The sequence below is a fragment of the Monodelphis domestica genome, chromosome 3, assembly GCF_027887165.1.
Source record: "Monodelphis domestica isolate mMonDom1 chromosome 3, mMonDom1.pri, whole genome shotgun sequence".
Taxonomy (NCBI): Eukaryota; Metazoa; Chordata; class Mammalia; order Didelphimorphia; family Didelphidae; genus Monodelphis; species Monodelphis domestica.
In genome coordinates, this window is record NC_077229.1 from 62825829 (window position 1) to 62841195 (window position 15367).

General features: G+C 42.7%; 1 protein-coding gene across 1 annotated transcript in view; it reads right to left on the bottom strand.

Annotated features, from left to right (window-relative positions):
- Nucleotides 1-4236: 4236 nt before the first annotated feature.
- The window catches only part of RAB11B (RAB11B, member RAS oncogene family), a 43827-nt gene continuing 32696 nt past the window's right edge, over nt 4237-15367 (bottom strand). The window contains exons 4-5 of the mRNA XM_007489467.3: nt 11989-12069; nt 4237-8107 (exon numbers count right to left, since the gene is read on the bottom strand). Of these exons, the coding sequence (XP_007489529.1) occupies nt 7962-8107; nt 11989-12069 (227 nt within the window). The 3' untranslated portion in view covers nt 4237-7961. The remainder of the gene's footprint in view (nt 8108-11988; nt 12070-15367) is intronic.

The following is a 15367-nucleotide window of genomic DNA, read 5'->3' on the forward strand; positions in this document are numbered from 1 at the left end:
TTGTAAAAAGAAAACGGATCAGTACATAAAAAAAAAGTGTGGCACACAAAGTAGCACGACATGACAGGGCATAATACAGAGAATTTCCAAATATCAGGAAACCATACTTTCATTAATTAAATTGGGTCTCTTTTGATTGCCAAACTACATCCATGACTCATACTGACCTGGCAGTCCACCAAATCCTCCATCCTTTTTTCATCTGAATTGCATCTCCTTATTATACACCTATAAAATTGATTTTATTTTTAAATTCTGAAGACCACATTTTGCTCAAGCTAACTTCATTTTGTTAAACTTCAATGATCTAACTTGTTGGACTTCAATTCTGTCATCCAGTTAAGTAGCTATCCCTTCCACCTTTGTGGCAACTGTAAATTTGATAAGTATGCCATTTGTGCCTTAAATGGAGGAGTGAGTCCTTCTGCCAAAGGGCACCTCCCTTAAGGTTAAAAATAGATGCTTTAAGCTTGAAGTCTCCAGGTCCCTTCCTTCATCCTGGAGCATGGAGTTTGGAAGAGAGGAAAATACTGTAGTAAAGCCTTAGTGTAGTGGTGGGGATACTTGTATAAACTCTTGTCAGTCCTGGCCTGCTTGCAGAAACATGGCCTTGAGGGTGGGGGAGGAGATACTCAGGTCACAACCTTCCTTATGGGGAAGAAGACAAGTTTGGTAGATTAGGAGTATTGACTAAGAACTTGGTAAAAAGCGCCTACTATGTACTAGGAAATGTTTTAAATACTGGCACTGTGGGATAGGAGGTGGAATTGTGGATCATCACAGCTTTAGTGGTGGAGAGAAAGACAGGTGTGTGCAGGGTGGAGGTGGGCCCACTTCAGATGAAGGAGTGGAGTGGGGAGACACCAAGTGTCAGACTCGAAGACCGGGGCATTCCAAGGGTCAGGGCTGAAGATGGGGGTCGGGGGTAGAGCAGATCCACTGGAGATAATGGCCACAGGGAGGAGGGGGGACACGTGAAGCAGGCACAGCTGGGGGCGGGGTGAAAAGGAGACAGCAAAACCCCACATAGTCAGGGAGTCGTGGGAGGAGCGGACGCTGCAGGTCTTAAGGGCAGGGGAAACACACCTCAAGTCCTGGTCGCAGATGGGGGGAGGCTAAGGGACCACCCCGGATCCCTGCGTTGGTAGGGTGGGGGAGGGAAGCCACTCTGTCCGTCACGACTCGTAGGGCGGGAGCCTGCTCGGCAGGGGGCAGTGGTTCCAGACAGGACACCACCCGGCCCGGCCCGGCCCGGCCCGGAGGTAGTCAGGAGGCCTCGACCTCGCCCGGCTCCGGACAGCCCCAGTCCCTGCCCGGTTCCGGTCAGCCACCACCCCAGCCCGGCTTGCTCTTGTCAGACACTACCCGTGCCCAGCTCCGATCAGATTTGGCCCTGGTTCCTGTCAGGCCTCGCCCTAGGCCCCGTCAGACGCCGCAGCAGAGGAGTCCACGGTTCCTGCCCCACCCCACCCCCGCCCCCCAATAGCTGAGCTTGAGGACCCCGGCCCTACCTGGTTCCGCGGGCCGGGCCGGGACGAGCCGCGCCGCCCAGGGCTCCACTTAGCGCGGCGACGGCGGCCCCGGCCCGTCCCGTCAGCTCCAGTCTGATCCTGGCTCCGGGGCCAGCCCGGGAGCCTAGGGTGCTGCGTCCAGGCCCTAGTCTTCTCCCCCGCCCCCAATGACAGCTCCTGCGGCCAATAGAAGCAGGCACCGGCAGAGCGGGGACCAGTAGGGGCCCTGAAAAGCTGCTTGAGAGGCGGGGCCTAAAGCAGCGTCGGGGACGGCACCTTTGGCTCCTCGCGCCAGATCGGCTGCCGGCCCCGCCCCACGCTCGAGTCCCCGCCCCCAGGTCCCGGGAAATCTAGGAGCAACTGCAACGAGGGCTGGACCTCATGCGCCTGCCCAGAAAGGCTTGGAAGATCTGTCCACTATTTGGGATACGCGTGACCTTTGGCAAATCATTTTCTCTGGGGCCTCTAATGACTATCTACTTATCGGTGGTGCTTGTAAAGAGTCCCAATATTTTCTCCCAGGCCTTGTCATAACACACCTGCAGCTGGCATTTCCATAGCCCTATAAAAGACTTACAAAGTACTTGACATGTTACCCAAGTGTGATCTTTCTGGAATAGTTTTATGTTTTGGTTAAGAACCAGTGGTTTTAGCTTCTGGGCTAAGTGGAAGCGATTCCTTTTTCAAACACTTTTATTTCCTTGGACTCTGTTGGTTCCTTTCCTATCTTTATAATCCCAGGTCTACTACCAAATATGGTAGGCAGAGATCATGACAGCCCTTTGGGAGGAGCTTCATTCTACATAGTAGCAGCTGGATATGGTGGTAGTGGCTGGGCAGGAGAAATCTGGGTTCATATTCTCACTGACACTTGTTGCACCACCTCAGTGAGCCCGTTTCCTCAACTTTTGGAGATAACATTTGCCTCATCCACTTCAAGGCTGGGTTGGGGGTGGGGACCAGGAAGAGGGGGCAAGAAATGTAAAAAAGTGGAAGACTAGATATTGTAGTGCAAAAAAGCAAAGGGGTAGATTTAGAGTGCTGGAACCCAGAAGACCAAGGTTCTTTATTACTCCTGTAATTAATCCCTGGTAAATCACAACCTCTCCACGCTCCTTTCCACATCTCTGAAACAAGTGTGTTCCTAAAGCCAATAAAGAAAGTCCTAGACAAAGTCAGGAAGGCTCAAGCTCAAATATCACCTCTAATTCTATATGACCCTAGCAAGGTCACAAGCCTATCTAAAAGCCTGTATCCTCAGCTGTAAAATGGGGATGATTGCTTCCAATACCATATTGCTGGCATTAAGTCAAACACTGAAAAACTTAAAAGTACTTTTTCTAAATCCTAAATCTAAACTCTAAAACAAGGGTTCTTAATTTTTTGGGGGGGATCTTGTGGACCCCTTGCTTTCTGGTCTATGATTCCCTTTTCGGAATAAGGTTTTTAATTGCATAAAAGTTTTACAAAGGAAATCAATTATATTGAGTTATAAGAATATTGAGAAATGTATGGGGGGGGGGGGGCAGCTGGGTAGCTCAGTGGATTGAGAGTCAGGCCTAGAGATGTGAGGTCCTAGGTTTAAATCTGGCCTCAGACACTTCCCAGCTGTGTGACCCTGGGCAAGTCACTTAACCCCCACTGCCTAGCCCTTACCACTATTCTGCCTTGGAACCAATATATAGTATTGATTCCAAGATGGAAGGTAAGGGCTTTAAAAAAAATGTATAGGGTTCATAGATTCCCTCCAGGTTAAAAACTCTAAAGCCTTAAAATAGGATTTCACTAGTTGCTTATGCTTTGCATTATGAAAACAAAGTTATTTCTTTATTCCAATGTTTGTACTCAGTCCCACTGTTAGAAGGAAGGTCTTCACCTATAAAATTGTTCTCAGGACAAGTAATGGGTCAATATTCCTTTCTGACCACTTAAGAGTTCCATGGAATGACATTAACCTGTCTATAAAAGGGCCAAATAGGCAATCCTGGCTTTTATGGAAAAACTTTTTTGATTGCTGGATGAAACCTCAATCTTACCTGTGTCCCAGCTTTGTAGAGGATGGGGAGATGCTTCTGATGGCTGTCATCTTCCTCTAATTCCACAGACAACTTGGTTTCTTCAAGGTATTACAACAAAAAAAAATGAATAATTTCAGGGGGTAAAGGAAGTGGCATATTTTCTTGGAGAACTGGAACTCTTGTTGAGGGCAGCAGTTCCTAATTTTGTAATCTGACTTCAACTCAGTGTCCTAAATCATCAGCCCTCAGGAGCTGACAGAGATCTCCTTCCTTCTAAGATATTTCCAGGCAGGGAAGCTATTGAACACACAATTAAGTCAGGCAAGGGAGTTCAAAAGAGCATTCTTTGCAGTGGGCACAAGGGGACTAAAGTTAATTGAAATAAGAGCAATGTCATCATGTAGGACTCAGGAGGAATCTTCCACCACTGCCAGATTTAAAGTCTAAAAGAAAAAGAGGACTCCAAGGAGAAGTGTTGGGAGCATCTTAGTCAATCCAGAAAGTCTTTCTGAAAAGGGTATGGCTAGATTTACACACTGTCTGTCCCAGGTATAGCTGGTATATGCTAAGGAGTGACCACCCAATTCAACAAGTCCTGATTCTACTATCTGGAACAGCATTGCTACCCTTTCCATCTAATTCCTTTCTCTTACCATTCCTCCCCTACCCCCCTCTCTGAGAAAGAAAGACTGGGCAGAGACAGACACTTTGGTATGGCAATCTTTATATCCACAACACAGAATAACCATGCACAAATCCAGGGATGCGGGGCTCTATTTACAAAGAAGGTTGAGCTGAACTGAATACAGTGCTGTGGAGCAGAAGAAACAGATAGAAGAATGAACAGAGGTCTGCTCTAGCCCTGGCTTTCCCATGCAGACTAAGCCCATTTGTGGTTTAGCAATTACTCAGCAATGTCTACTATTGACCAACCTAACTATACCCAGAAATTTGGGCCATGTCAGGAAGACTCCCTACAGCTAGCTTAGTCACTCTACCAGTAAGTAACCCACTTGAGTGTGTGTTATGGGACAGTAGGAAATTCTGGTCAGTCTACCCCCAGGCATACTTCCCCTTAGCTGCTCTTAAGTGGCTTAGGTCCCTTGATGGCTTTCCAGCCTGTCATTCCAAAGAAAAGCATCTTCCAGGACAGCCTATGAGCTAGGATATGGAACTCCTCAGAACTCTGGGGCATGTCTCAAGCCACATGACTCACATTTTCTCCCTTATGCCACACAGGTCAGAAGTCTCTTCTTCCAGGTAACAACTTTCACAAACACTTAGATGCAAGTTAGCTGCCAAAGAAAGTCAGCAGGTAGCAAACTGCAGTGTGCTACCAATGTGGAAGTGGGAACCAATAATGCCAAGGAAGAGGTGGGAAAAAGTCAACCCCAACCCTTAAGCAGAAGGCACCAGGTGGGCCCAGGCCTGATTGTCTCATGGCCAAGACTAGCTGGGACCCTGTTCCTAACTTGGATCATCCAAAGGGATAATGAAAAAAGAGGCCAAAAAAAAAAAATAAAATAAAAGGCCTTAATCTTCACCCTCAGGCAAGAAACCAGATAATAATAGCAAAAGGCCCTGGAAGACAGCTGCCCAGGACAGGGTGGCTTAAGAGTCAATTCACGCTGCCCTATAGAGTGGCTCTACTAGGAAGATCTCTGAGCTGGTGAAACCTGAATAATTTGGTCAAAGGAAGTCACAACCAAAAAGATTCCATCTTCCTTTCCAGCAATAGTGCCCCTGGTCTAAAAGAGAATGAATACTCTTTGGGCTATTCAATAACCTGACCTGAACTTGGTGGTGTCTTGGGAGGCCTGAATAATTAATGCTCCTGTATTCCTCCAAAACTCCCTCCTAGAACTGCCACAACCACAAGCCCATTTCTACATACTCAGAAAGGAAAGCTGAAGCATTGAGTTGAACAGCTCTAGTTTCAATTTAGCCAGGTTTCTTGAAAGCATTATAGAGTATTCCTACATAAGGCCAGTAGTAGCAGAGCTTTGGAGGCCCTGGAATGTCACCAAGCTAAAAATTTCACCAAACCATACTAACAAGTCTCTGCACAGGCCTTAGGCCAGAAGGAAAAGACCCCATTAAACTCCTGAAGGTTACAATAATTTCCTGCTACAGAGCTGAGAAACTAGTCAAGGGACTTTGAACAAGGCTAGGGAGTTCTAAATACAGGCCTGGCTTGAATGTTCATGCAGGTGTGGAGCAGGGCATTTCCTTGGAAAGAAACAGCATTTCAGAGTCTGACTCCTCCTCAAAGGAGGGCTGGTTTGTGAGTGCTCAGCTGACATCAAAGTCCAATAAGAGGCTGAATGACTTCAGGGTGGCTCTTCCTTCAACTTCACTGCCCAGAGATCACTTGCTTTCCTAAATGAACAGCAAACTTCCTGTAAATTTACAAGATCAGTACATTAAAAGCAGCCCAGGGATGATGAGGAAAAGAAACTACACTAAAGGGCAGGTGTAGTGCCTATTTTTAAGCCAACAGGGCAGAGATTAAGGCTCTGCTTTACCTTTAAGGCTAGTGAAAGCATACATTCACTGTAGAACAGACTCCAAAACACAGATGGCCCCTCATTCATTCTATCCCAAGCAAGCAACAACTTTGTTGCCATTCCTGGGACTGCTGATACCTTGCACTCCAGGCAAGGAAGAGCTTTCCTCTCTAGTCACAGGCAACTTATGTTCTGAAGCTGGCAGCTGACTGGAATTCAAGCCTACATCAGCCTGGAAGACCGTCAGTGAAATCCTCCAAAATAGGAAACAAGGCCAGGACCCTAGACACTTTCCTGAATCCACAGACAACACACCTTGAAGGTTAAATGGTCCAGAACAACTAGTTCTCACTTTGCCAGGACCCCAGAGCAACTCCAATGGGTTATCAACTAACCTTAGGAAGATGTCTTAAATTTTACATACTTTATACTTTACTCCAAAAACTGGCTTTCAAATAATGCCTGGAATGTTGGTTCCACTTATCTACTATCACTCATTCTGGATGTACAAATTGCACCATAGAACAAGCCAACCAAGGTCCTACCATGCAAAGGGGTGGGGGTGCCCCACTTCAGCATGAACATGTGACCCCTCTTCCTCTGGCAGATCTCAGGGTGCCATGTAAATAAGCCCATATACAGTTGGGGCAAGCTCAATGCCTTTTTGGCCTCTCTAGAAAGCAGGAACATGATCAAGTTTCTCTTGTCATATCAGACAGGGATGAGTTTTAGTCAAGATTGCTGCTGAGGCTAATGGGCATCAGGAAAAGTATAACTGTTGCAAATAGCATCTTGGCACTAAGAAAATGAGACAAGGGCAAAGAGCACAGTCTGCATACACGAAGTAGAATCATACTTTAGTAAAGGTCAAGTAAAATGATAGCCATGAGAGTTAATTGTTAAAGAATAATGGGTGGAGGAAAGGGTCAAGATGCTATGATTTGGCATAAATCTTACAAAATGTATAAAGAATCTATGTTTTTCTACAATAACAAAACCCGAAAATTCTAAGTGCAGTTATATACAAAACATGAGAATATTGCTTCCCTTGCAAATGGGTTTCAGGCAAGATGGCGAGTCAGAGAGGGAGCTAGGGGCAGAAAGGAGTTTAACAAGGGCCTGCACAGGCTAACACTGGCTAGGGTTCTGGGACCAGAGGGAGAGGCCACAAAGGAAGAACTGGCACTTGCTGGACACTCAGGTAGAGGAACAGGATTTTCTATGGTGGCTGACAAATCATTCCAACATTTCAGACTGCCCCAGAGCTCCTGGGTCTCTTTCCTGGGGAAAAGGGTACCCAGCAACAGCTCTCCCTAGGACAAGGCCCTAGCTAGCCACAAGTGAGGGAGGAAACTCTGGGGAGCGAATCAGCAGCAGCCTCACCACGGGTCTTCGGCCACCAAAAGAGAACCCCGGGGCTCATCAAAGGATCTCAATTGGACACAAAAGGACATCTGAGGAAAAGATTTTTTCCCTCTTTAATTTCAGCACACCCTCCTTCCTTCCCTGCTCCCCATCTTCCCAAGAGGTCTATGGGTCCTTGAAAAAGTTGGGCTAAATGCAAAAGCAAATCAGTGTAGATATATCTTCCTTCAGCTGTCATAAATGAGGTCTTGCTTCCTCCTTCTCCTCCCACAAATCACTAGACAATCAAGTAGAACTGCCCAGGGGAGCAGCCAGGGCTCACCCTCTAGGGGCAGAGCTAGCACGACCAGGTCCAAGGTCAGCCCACTCCCCTGGGAGCCTGAGAGAAAAGTGAGGTTAGGCCTACAGTTAATGCTTGAAAATGGACGGTGGGGATAGGGGAAGAAACGAGGATGACAAAGAGTCACTGAATCACAGGAGATACTGCAAAGACGTGCACACACGTTTCTAACTGAAGCAAGGTAAGGGCAGGCAGGGAAGGCGCCTCTAGGCGCAGGTGGTCACAGGTTCTGGCAGCACTGGAGTTTGTTGGATTTCTGTCCATCGGTGGTGGGTGGGACACTGATGTCTACCACATTGTTGCCAGGAGATTCATCATGTGCAGAGCGGTCAGCAATTTGCTTCTGGGATACGATGCGGTAAATCTCTATGGGCAAAGAAACTTTGTGTTAGACAAACAGGAAAGAAGCCTGTTAAGGTCAGCAGAAACATGCACAGGTGAAAGCTATGTCCCACTGAGCTGTGCTTTTTGTATCTGGTCCAGATGATAGGGAGCAGAAACAGACCCAAGCAAAGAAAGCAGCCCAGGAACAAGGAGACAGGAAATTTCCCTTTACTTTCATTTACATATAAGCAAGCAGCCCCTCAGGCAGAGATGTCAGGGGCCATTACTCCCAACTTCAATATCAATTTTCAGTAAAGATGAGATTCATTCTCAGTTCCAATACACATTTCCATTCTTCATCTAGGCATCTTGTTCCTATCTCCCTCTCTTCACTCAGGACCTTGAAGAATTCATATACACATGCTTCCTCTATGTCATGCTAAGCTAGCCTTAGGAGACATGAAAAGATATATATGGAAGGGATCACTTAACCTCCGTTTGCCTCAGTTTCTTCAACTATAAAATGAGTTTAATAATGCCACTTACCTAGCTGGTTTGTTTGTTTTTTCTAAAGGTTGAACTATAATGGAGTTCCTTTTTAGTAAAAATAGCAATGGAGTCCTAGGAGAGGGAATTGAAACCCTCTTGGATTATTGCAATGACTTCACTTGGGCTAGTCTGCCTATCCCACTGAATAGATACAGAATCAGATTAGGAGTAGGGTGGCACAATTTCCTACTCCATGATCTCTCCTGCCAGAAGCTTCCTGGAGTGGGGATGAGAATGGAATCAGCCTCAGGAACCAAAGGCAGCCCTAGACCTACTTTCTTCAATAGAGAATAACTTGGTTCCTTTCTCACTTGCTCCCAGGGGCCAGCTCTGTCCAGTCTGGTCAGGTCCTGCCCTTCCTAACCCAGCAGGTAAATATCATAACCCCTTCAATCCACCCATCTTTTCTTGCCTCTCGCCCAGAACATAGATCTCCTCAGGCCTCAACCCAAGAAGGGGTAACAAGCTCAAGAAAAATCAGCTCCATGGGGAGAGACGACATGAGAAGAGAAGTAGAAAGTATCTCTGACACAAGAATAAATAGGGATCTTCCTTCCCTCCCCTTGTCTTTGTCTTTCTAGATCCAGGGAAAACCTTTTTCCATGGAGACTATCTTGGCAAGTTGGGTATTCTTCCTAGGATTGGAGGGTTGCAGTAGATGACTATCTGTGCCTAACCATGATTGCTGAAGCCACTAAAGTTTCTGGGACTGCTGGGATATAGGCAACTTCTCAGAATGGGCAGACACTTGGTAGTATTTGTCAGGGTTGGAACATAATGCTACAAGAGCAGCAGAAGCAAGAGAGCAGCAATACCATTGAAGGAGATATTGGCCCTCATCACAGTACATGGGCATCCCTTAAATCCCAAAACACCACCATGGGTAGCTCAATTCCAAAGTCTCAATTGTCCCTGGGGCACTAGGCAAGAAAGATGGACCAAGGCAGCCAGAACTAGGAATTCAGGGAATGAGAAGTGTCCTTAATTGGATGTCCCACTTGTGACTCCTGATCTACTGAACTCTCAGGACCCCAGAGAGCTGCGCTTCTATATGAAAGTGTAACATCCAGCCCAGGATGTGAACACTGAATACCAGGCAACCAAAAATGAAAGTTTCTTCCATCCCAAATCCAAATCAGGTTCATAAATGGCTCCTCAGACAACGGCTCTGCTCCCTTCTCCTAAGCACTGGTGACAGACTCCTGCAGAAATAACTTCCCTTTGCTATCATTCCCTGGCAATAAAAGATACTGAGCAACATAACTAATTTTGACCTCCCAAAAGCAGTGAGTTTCAGGCAATAACAGTATTGTTGAGATAATTTTTGCTGCAAATGAGACAAGATACAAGGAACACCACAGATTTCATAGCCTGTTCACTGCCCTAAGAAACCCTGCTAACAATCTAGGTCTAAATCAGAGGATCCCCAACAGTTCCAACTTCTGGCTGTTTTAATGTCTCCACCAATATTTAGCTCTCATTTCCCCCTTTATTTTGCTTTGAGTAATTACTTACTTGCTAAGTTATGTACTTATGTACATAGTACATATGTACTAAATACATACAAATGTACTAGAAATCTGACGGCTATTCTATTTGGCCATACCTCTGTCCTAATGGGTTACATTGTACTTCTTACCTTCCCAGGATAGCATATGCCATCAACCTGAGTCCCTCAAATTCTGAATTTCAAATACAGACAGAAGAATTATACAAAATCTCAGTGACTGACAACATAGTCTGTCCATAGCTTTTCCAGAAGAGAGTATTTACTATGAACAGGTCCTCTCTCCACTTCCTAGAACTAAACACATTCATGATATCCAAACCAGGGATAGAAAATGGGCTGGTTTAAGTATGCATACTGGTTTAATTTCACCAAAAACCAAAATACCATTTTGTTTATATCTTACCACTTCACAGTAATGCCATACCTGGACAGTTACTATGATATCCCATTCAGAGCCGAACTGCTAGGGATCTCATTTGAGTTGAGGAAGAGTTGCTTACAAGCATTTAAAACTTCTAGAGGGGGCTTTCTTCCAACAAATGTGTTGGTCCCTACTAGGACCAATCAAACCCAAACATTCAACCGGGGTATCAGGGGAAGATGGAGGAAATTCCAAACAATTAAACAAGTGTTATTAATCTCTGGATGATTGGGCGATCTGAACTCTTTTGAATATCAAAGGGACTTTTTATAGCAAAACATTCCTTATACCTAAGTCATTTAAAATTTCTTTCTTTCTTCATTAAAAACAACAACAACAACAAAAAAACCCCTTACCTTCCATCATAGAGTCAATACTATGTATTTGTTCCAAGACAGAAGAAACAGTAAGGGATAGGCAATGGGGGTTAAGTGACTTGCATAGGGTCACATAGCTAAAAAGTATCTGAGGCTACATTTGAACCCAGAATTTCTCATCTCTAAGCCTGGCTATCAATCTACTAAGCCAACCAGATTCCCCCATCATTTAAAATTTAAAAAAACCTTTAGTCAAAAATAATTTTTAAAGCTTTATTTCTAAAATAAAACTTTAAAGCATGGAAACAAAAACAGATCTGCTATTTCCCCATATTACTGTTGAGTCTTTTTAGTCATAAAAGACTCTTCATGATACCATTTGGAATTTTCCTAGCAAAGACAATTGAGTAGTTTGCAACTTCTTTCTCCAGCTCATTTTATGGATAAGGAGACTGAAGCCAACAGAGTCACACAGCTAGTGTCTGAAGCCAAATTCGAATTCAAGAAGATAAACATTCTTGACTCCAGGCCCCATATTCTACCTATTGCCCCACCTAGATGCCCACATTTCTCCATACCGAAATATTTCCCCCCCAAAACTATCATGTATCTCTGAGTTTTTCCTCCCTTCTACCTTTGTACTTTTCTCTATAGTCTTTTGTTTCTTTGACCCATTCTGTCTCTCCACACTGACTATAATGTAGCAATACTGTGTATTTTTTCATTACAGAATTTCAAAGAATGTTAAAGCTGGAAGAGATCCTTTAAAACTACCTAGTTCAAACTCTTTATTTTATAAAGAAACAGTTCAAAAGATGGAAAGGGATTTGTCTTAGGTCATATCTAGGACTAGAACCCAAGTCTCCTCACTCTCTAATCCATGGTTCCTTTAACTAAGCAAAGCTGTATTTAGTGACTCACAGTTTATGGTTTTTAATTCTTAGAGAACATCAACGAATACACAAGGTACTGGAAAACAAGACCTGGTAAGCAGAACAGGCTATGTAAGACTGCTCATAATTTCTGCCACCAAAATCACTGACTTGCTTCTTGGATTCCCAACTTCAGGCCAGGGTTGAATTACCATGCCCATGCTGTGCTTACCCCAGCCCAAGGCACCACTCACCTGTGAGAATATTCTTAAAGGCTTCTTCCACATTGGTTGAATCCAAGGCTGACGTCTCAATAAAAGATAAATTGTTTTTCTCTGAAAAGAGAAGGTAATTCTAATCAGTTCCATTCTAATATCCTTCCTTAATTACCAAAATATCCTTTGTGAATTAGTTCAGTTTTATACTATCCTTACTAATCCTGCCCTCCATCCTCATTTGTGGTTTGCTCACACTGTCATGGGACCTATGTTCTACATGGGGCTGGAAGAAATCACAAACTGGACCCACCACAAGTTTGTTATATAATCTCACTTTGGCCCTTGTTGTTGGAAGGAAATGCTTTTATTCTCTACCAATTTCTCATCTCACTCAAGACTGAGGTTATTCCAAATGCTGCCTTATCTAACCCTCCTAGCTAGGGACTCTGACTCATACACTTCCCTGAAAAAAACCAAGGCTGTTTGTTAAGAGATCCCTCTTTCTATCTCCTCTTTATTTCATGTCACTCAGACATCGCCCGTGTCTTTCTTCATCCCTCTCTCACTCCAAGAAGCAAATTTTCTCCTTTCCCAAGGAAGACCCCTTTTATATGCACCCTTGACTGCATCCCCTCCTGTTTTCTCCAGCAGACTGCTCACTCTATCAACTATTTTCTCTATAATATTCAATCTCTCTAGTGATTCCTAAAGCTAATTAATATAAAAGATTATGGTGAAGGGAAAAGCAATAAATAATTGTAATTCTGAACATCAATTGAATCAGTTATGTAGGGGAAATTCTTTACATTAAACATTTCTAGTAAAAGTAAAAATAATAACAATACAAAAACATACACATGTATATAAACATAAATAATATTCAACCTCCATCTATTTATTGACTTGTGGTCTGATGTCGATAAATATGCCCATGTCATCTTCACCTTTAAAAACCTCATTTGATCCTAATGCCAGCTATTGCCCTATATTTCTCTTAATTTTCTCCACTAAACTTCAGAAAGCCTTCTACACTAGTTGCTTCTACTCTCATTTACTTCTAAATCTTCTGCAGTTTGATTTCTATTCATCATTTAGTTGAAATTGCTCTTTCCAAAGTTACCAATAGCCATTTAATTGCCAAAACTTATTCTAATTGCCTTTTCTCAATTTACACCCTTCTTTACCTAGCCACAGCATGTGGCACTGTTGATTATCTTCTCTTCTCTGGACATTTTTATGACTTGATGCTTTCCTGGATCTTCTCCCATCTGACAATCTCTTTTCATTCTCCTGTACTGATCTTTATCCAGGACATTCCCACTAACCATGTGTAGCCACCAAAGCTCTGGTTTGAGCTTTCTTATGGGTCTCCCTCTATATTATCTTGCTTGGTGATCTTATCAGCTCCCATGGGTTCAAATATCTCCTCTACCCAGATAATTCCTATATCTACTTGCCCAGCTAGCACCCACTCTCCTAAACTCCAGTTCTGCATTATCAACTGCCTCTGACATCTCAAATTAAACATCTCATAGGCATTTCAAACTCATGCTGAAAAACAGAACTCATTATCTTTCCCCAAAAACCCTCCCTTTTCCTATGTTTTCTAAGATATTTCCCCCCTAATTACATGTAATAACAATTTCCTACATGTTTTCCAAAATTAAAGATCCAAATTGTCTCCTTCCCTCTCCTCCCCCCTCTTGGAGATGGTAAGCAATTTGATCTGGATTATACATGTATTACAAGGCAAAACATTCTTCCATATTGGTCAATATTGTAAGAGAATATTCATATGAAACTAAAATTCCAAAATAAAACTGTAAATAAACTGTGAAAGATAATAGGCTTTGATATGTCTCTGATCCAACAGTTCCTTCTCTGGAGGTGAAAAGCATTCTTTGTTTTAAAAGTTGTTCAAAATTGTCCCAGATCATTGAATCACTGAGAGTAGTTAAGTCTTTCACAGTTGATTATCGTGCAATATTGCTGTTACTATGCACAATGTTCTCCTGGTTCTACTTATTTCACTCTGCATCAGTTTCATCATTTATTATGGCATAATACTATTCTATCACCAACACATACCGCAATTTGTTCAGATAGTCTCCAACTGATGAACATCCCCATAGTTTCAAATTCTTTGCCACGACAAAAAGAGCTGCTATATTTTTGGACAAGTAGATCCTTTCCCCCTTTTTATAATCCCGTTGGTATACAGATCCAGTAACAGTATTACAAGATCAAAGGGTATGCAGTTTTATAGCCCTGTGGGGGCATAGTTTCATATTGCCCTCCAGAATGATAGAATCAGTTTATAGCTCCACTAATGATGCATTAAGTGTCACAATTCTGCTACAACCCTTCCAAGACTTATCATTTTCTTTTACTATTATATTAGCCAATCTGATACATGTAAAATGATACCTCAAAGCTGTTTTAATTTTATTTCTCTTGAATAATTTAGAATATTTTTATATGATTATTGATAGCTTTGTTTTGTTCATCTGAAAACCACTTGTTCAGATCTTTTGACCATTTGTCAATTGGGGAATAACTTGTATTCTTAACTTACTATAAAAATTTTTCCTAGTTTGCTTTTTCCCTCCTAATCTTGGTTATGTCAGGTTTTCTTTGTACAAAAGCCTTTTAATTTAATATATTCAAAATTAATCATTTTACATCTTATAATGCTACCTCTTATTTGGCCTTAATTTTTCCCTTCTCTTATGTCAAGTAAACTATTCTATGTTCCCCTAATTTACTTATGGTATCACTACATCTAAATTATATATCCCCTTTGACCACATCTTCATATAGGGAATGAGATGTTTATACCTAGTTTCTGCCATACTATTTTCCAGTTTTCCCAACAGTTTTTGTTAAATAGTGAGTTCTTATCCCAAAAGCTCGGATCTTTGAGTTTGTCATACACAAGGTTAATAAGGTCACTTATTCCTGTATATTGTGTAGCTAATCTATTTCACTGAATAATCAGTACCGGATTGACCTGATGATTATTAGTTTATAATATAGTTTGAGATTTGGCACTGCTAGGCTACCTTCCTTCAATTTTTTTTTTCATTAATTCCCTCTATATTCTTGATGTCTTGTTCTTCCAGATGAATTTTGTTATTTTTTTCTTCTAGTTCTATAAAATAATTATTTGGTAGTTTGAATGGTATGGCACTGAATAAGTAGTTTAGGTAGAACTGTCATTTTTATTATATGAGTTCAGCCTACCCATGAGCAATTAATATTTTTCCAATTGTTTAGATTTGACTTTGTGTGAAAAGTGTTTTGTAACTGTGTTCATATAATTCCTATGTTTGTCTTGGAAAGTAGATTGCCAGGTATTTTATATTGTTGCGGGTTATTTTAAATGGAATTTCTCTTTTTTTCTCTTGATGTTGAA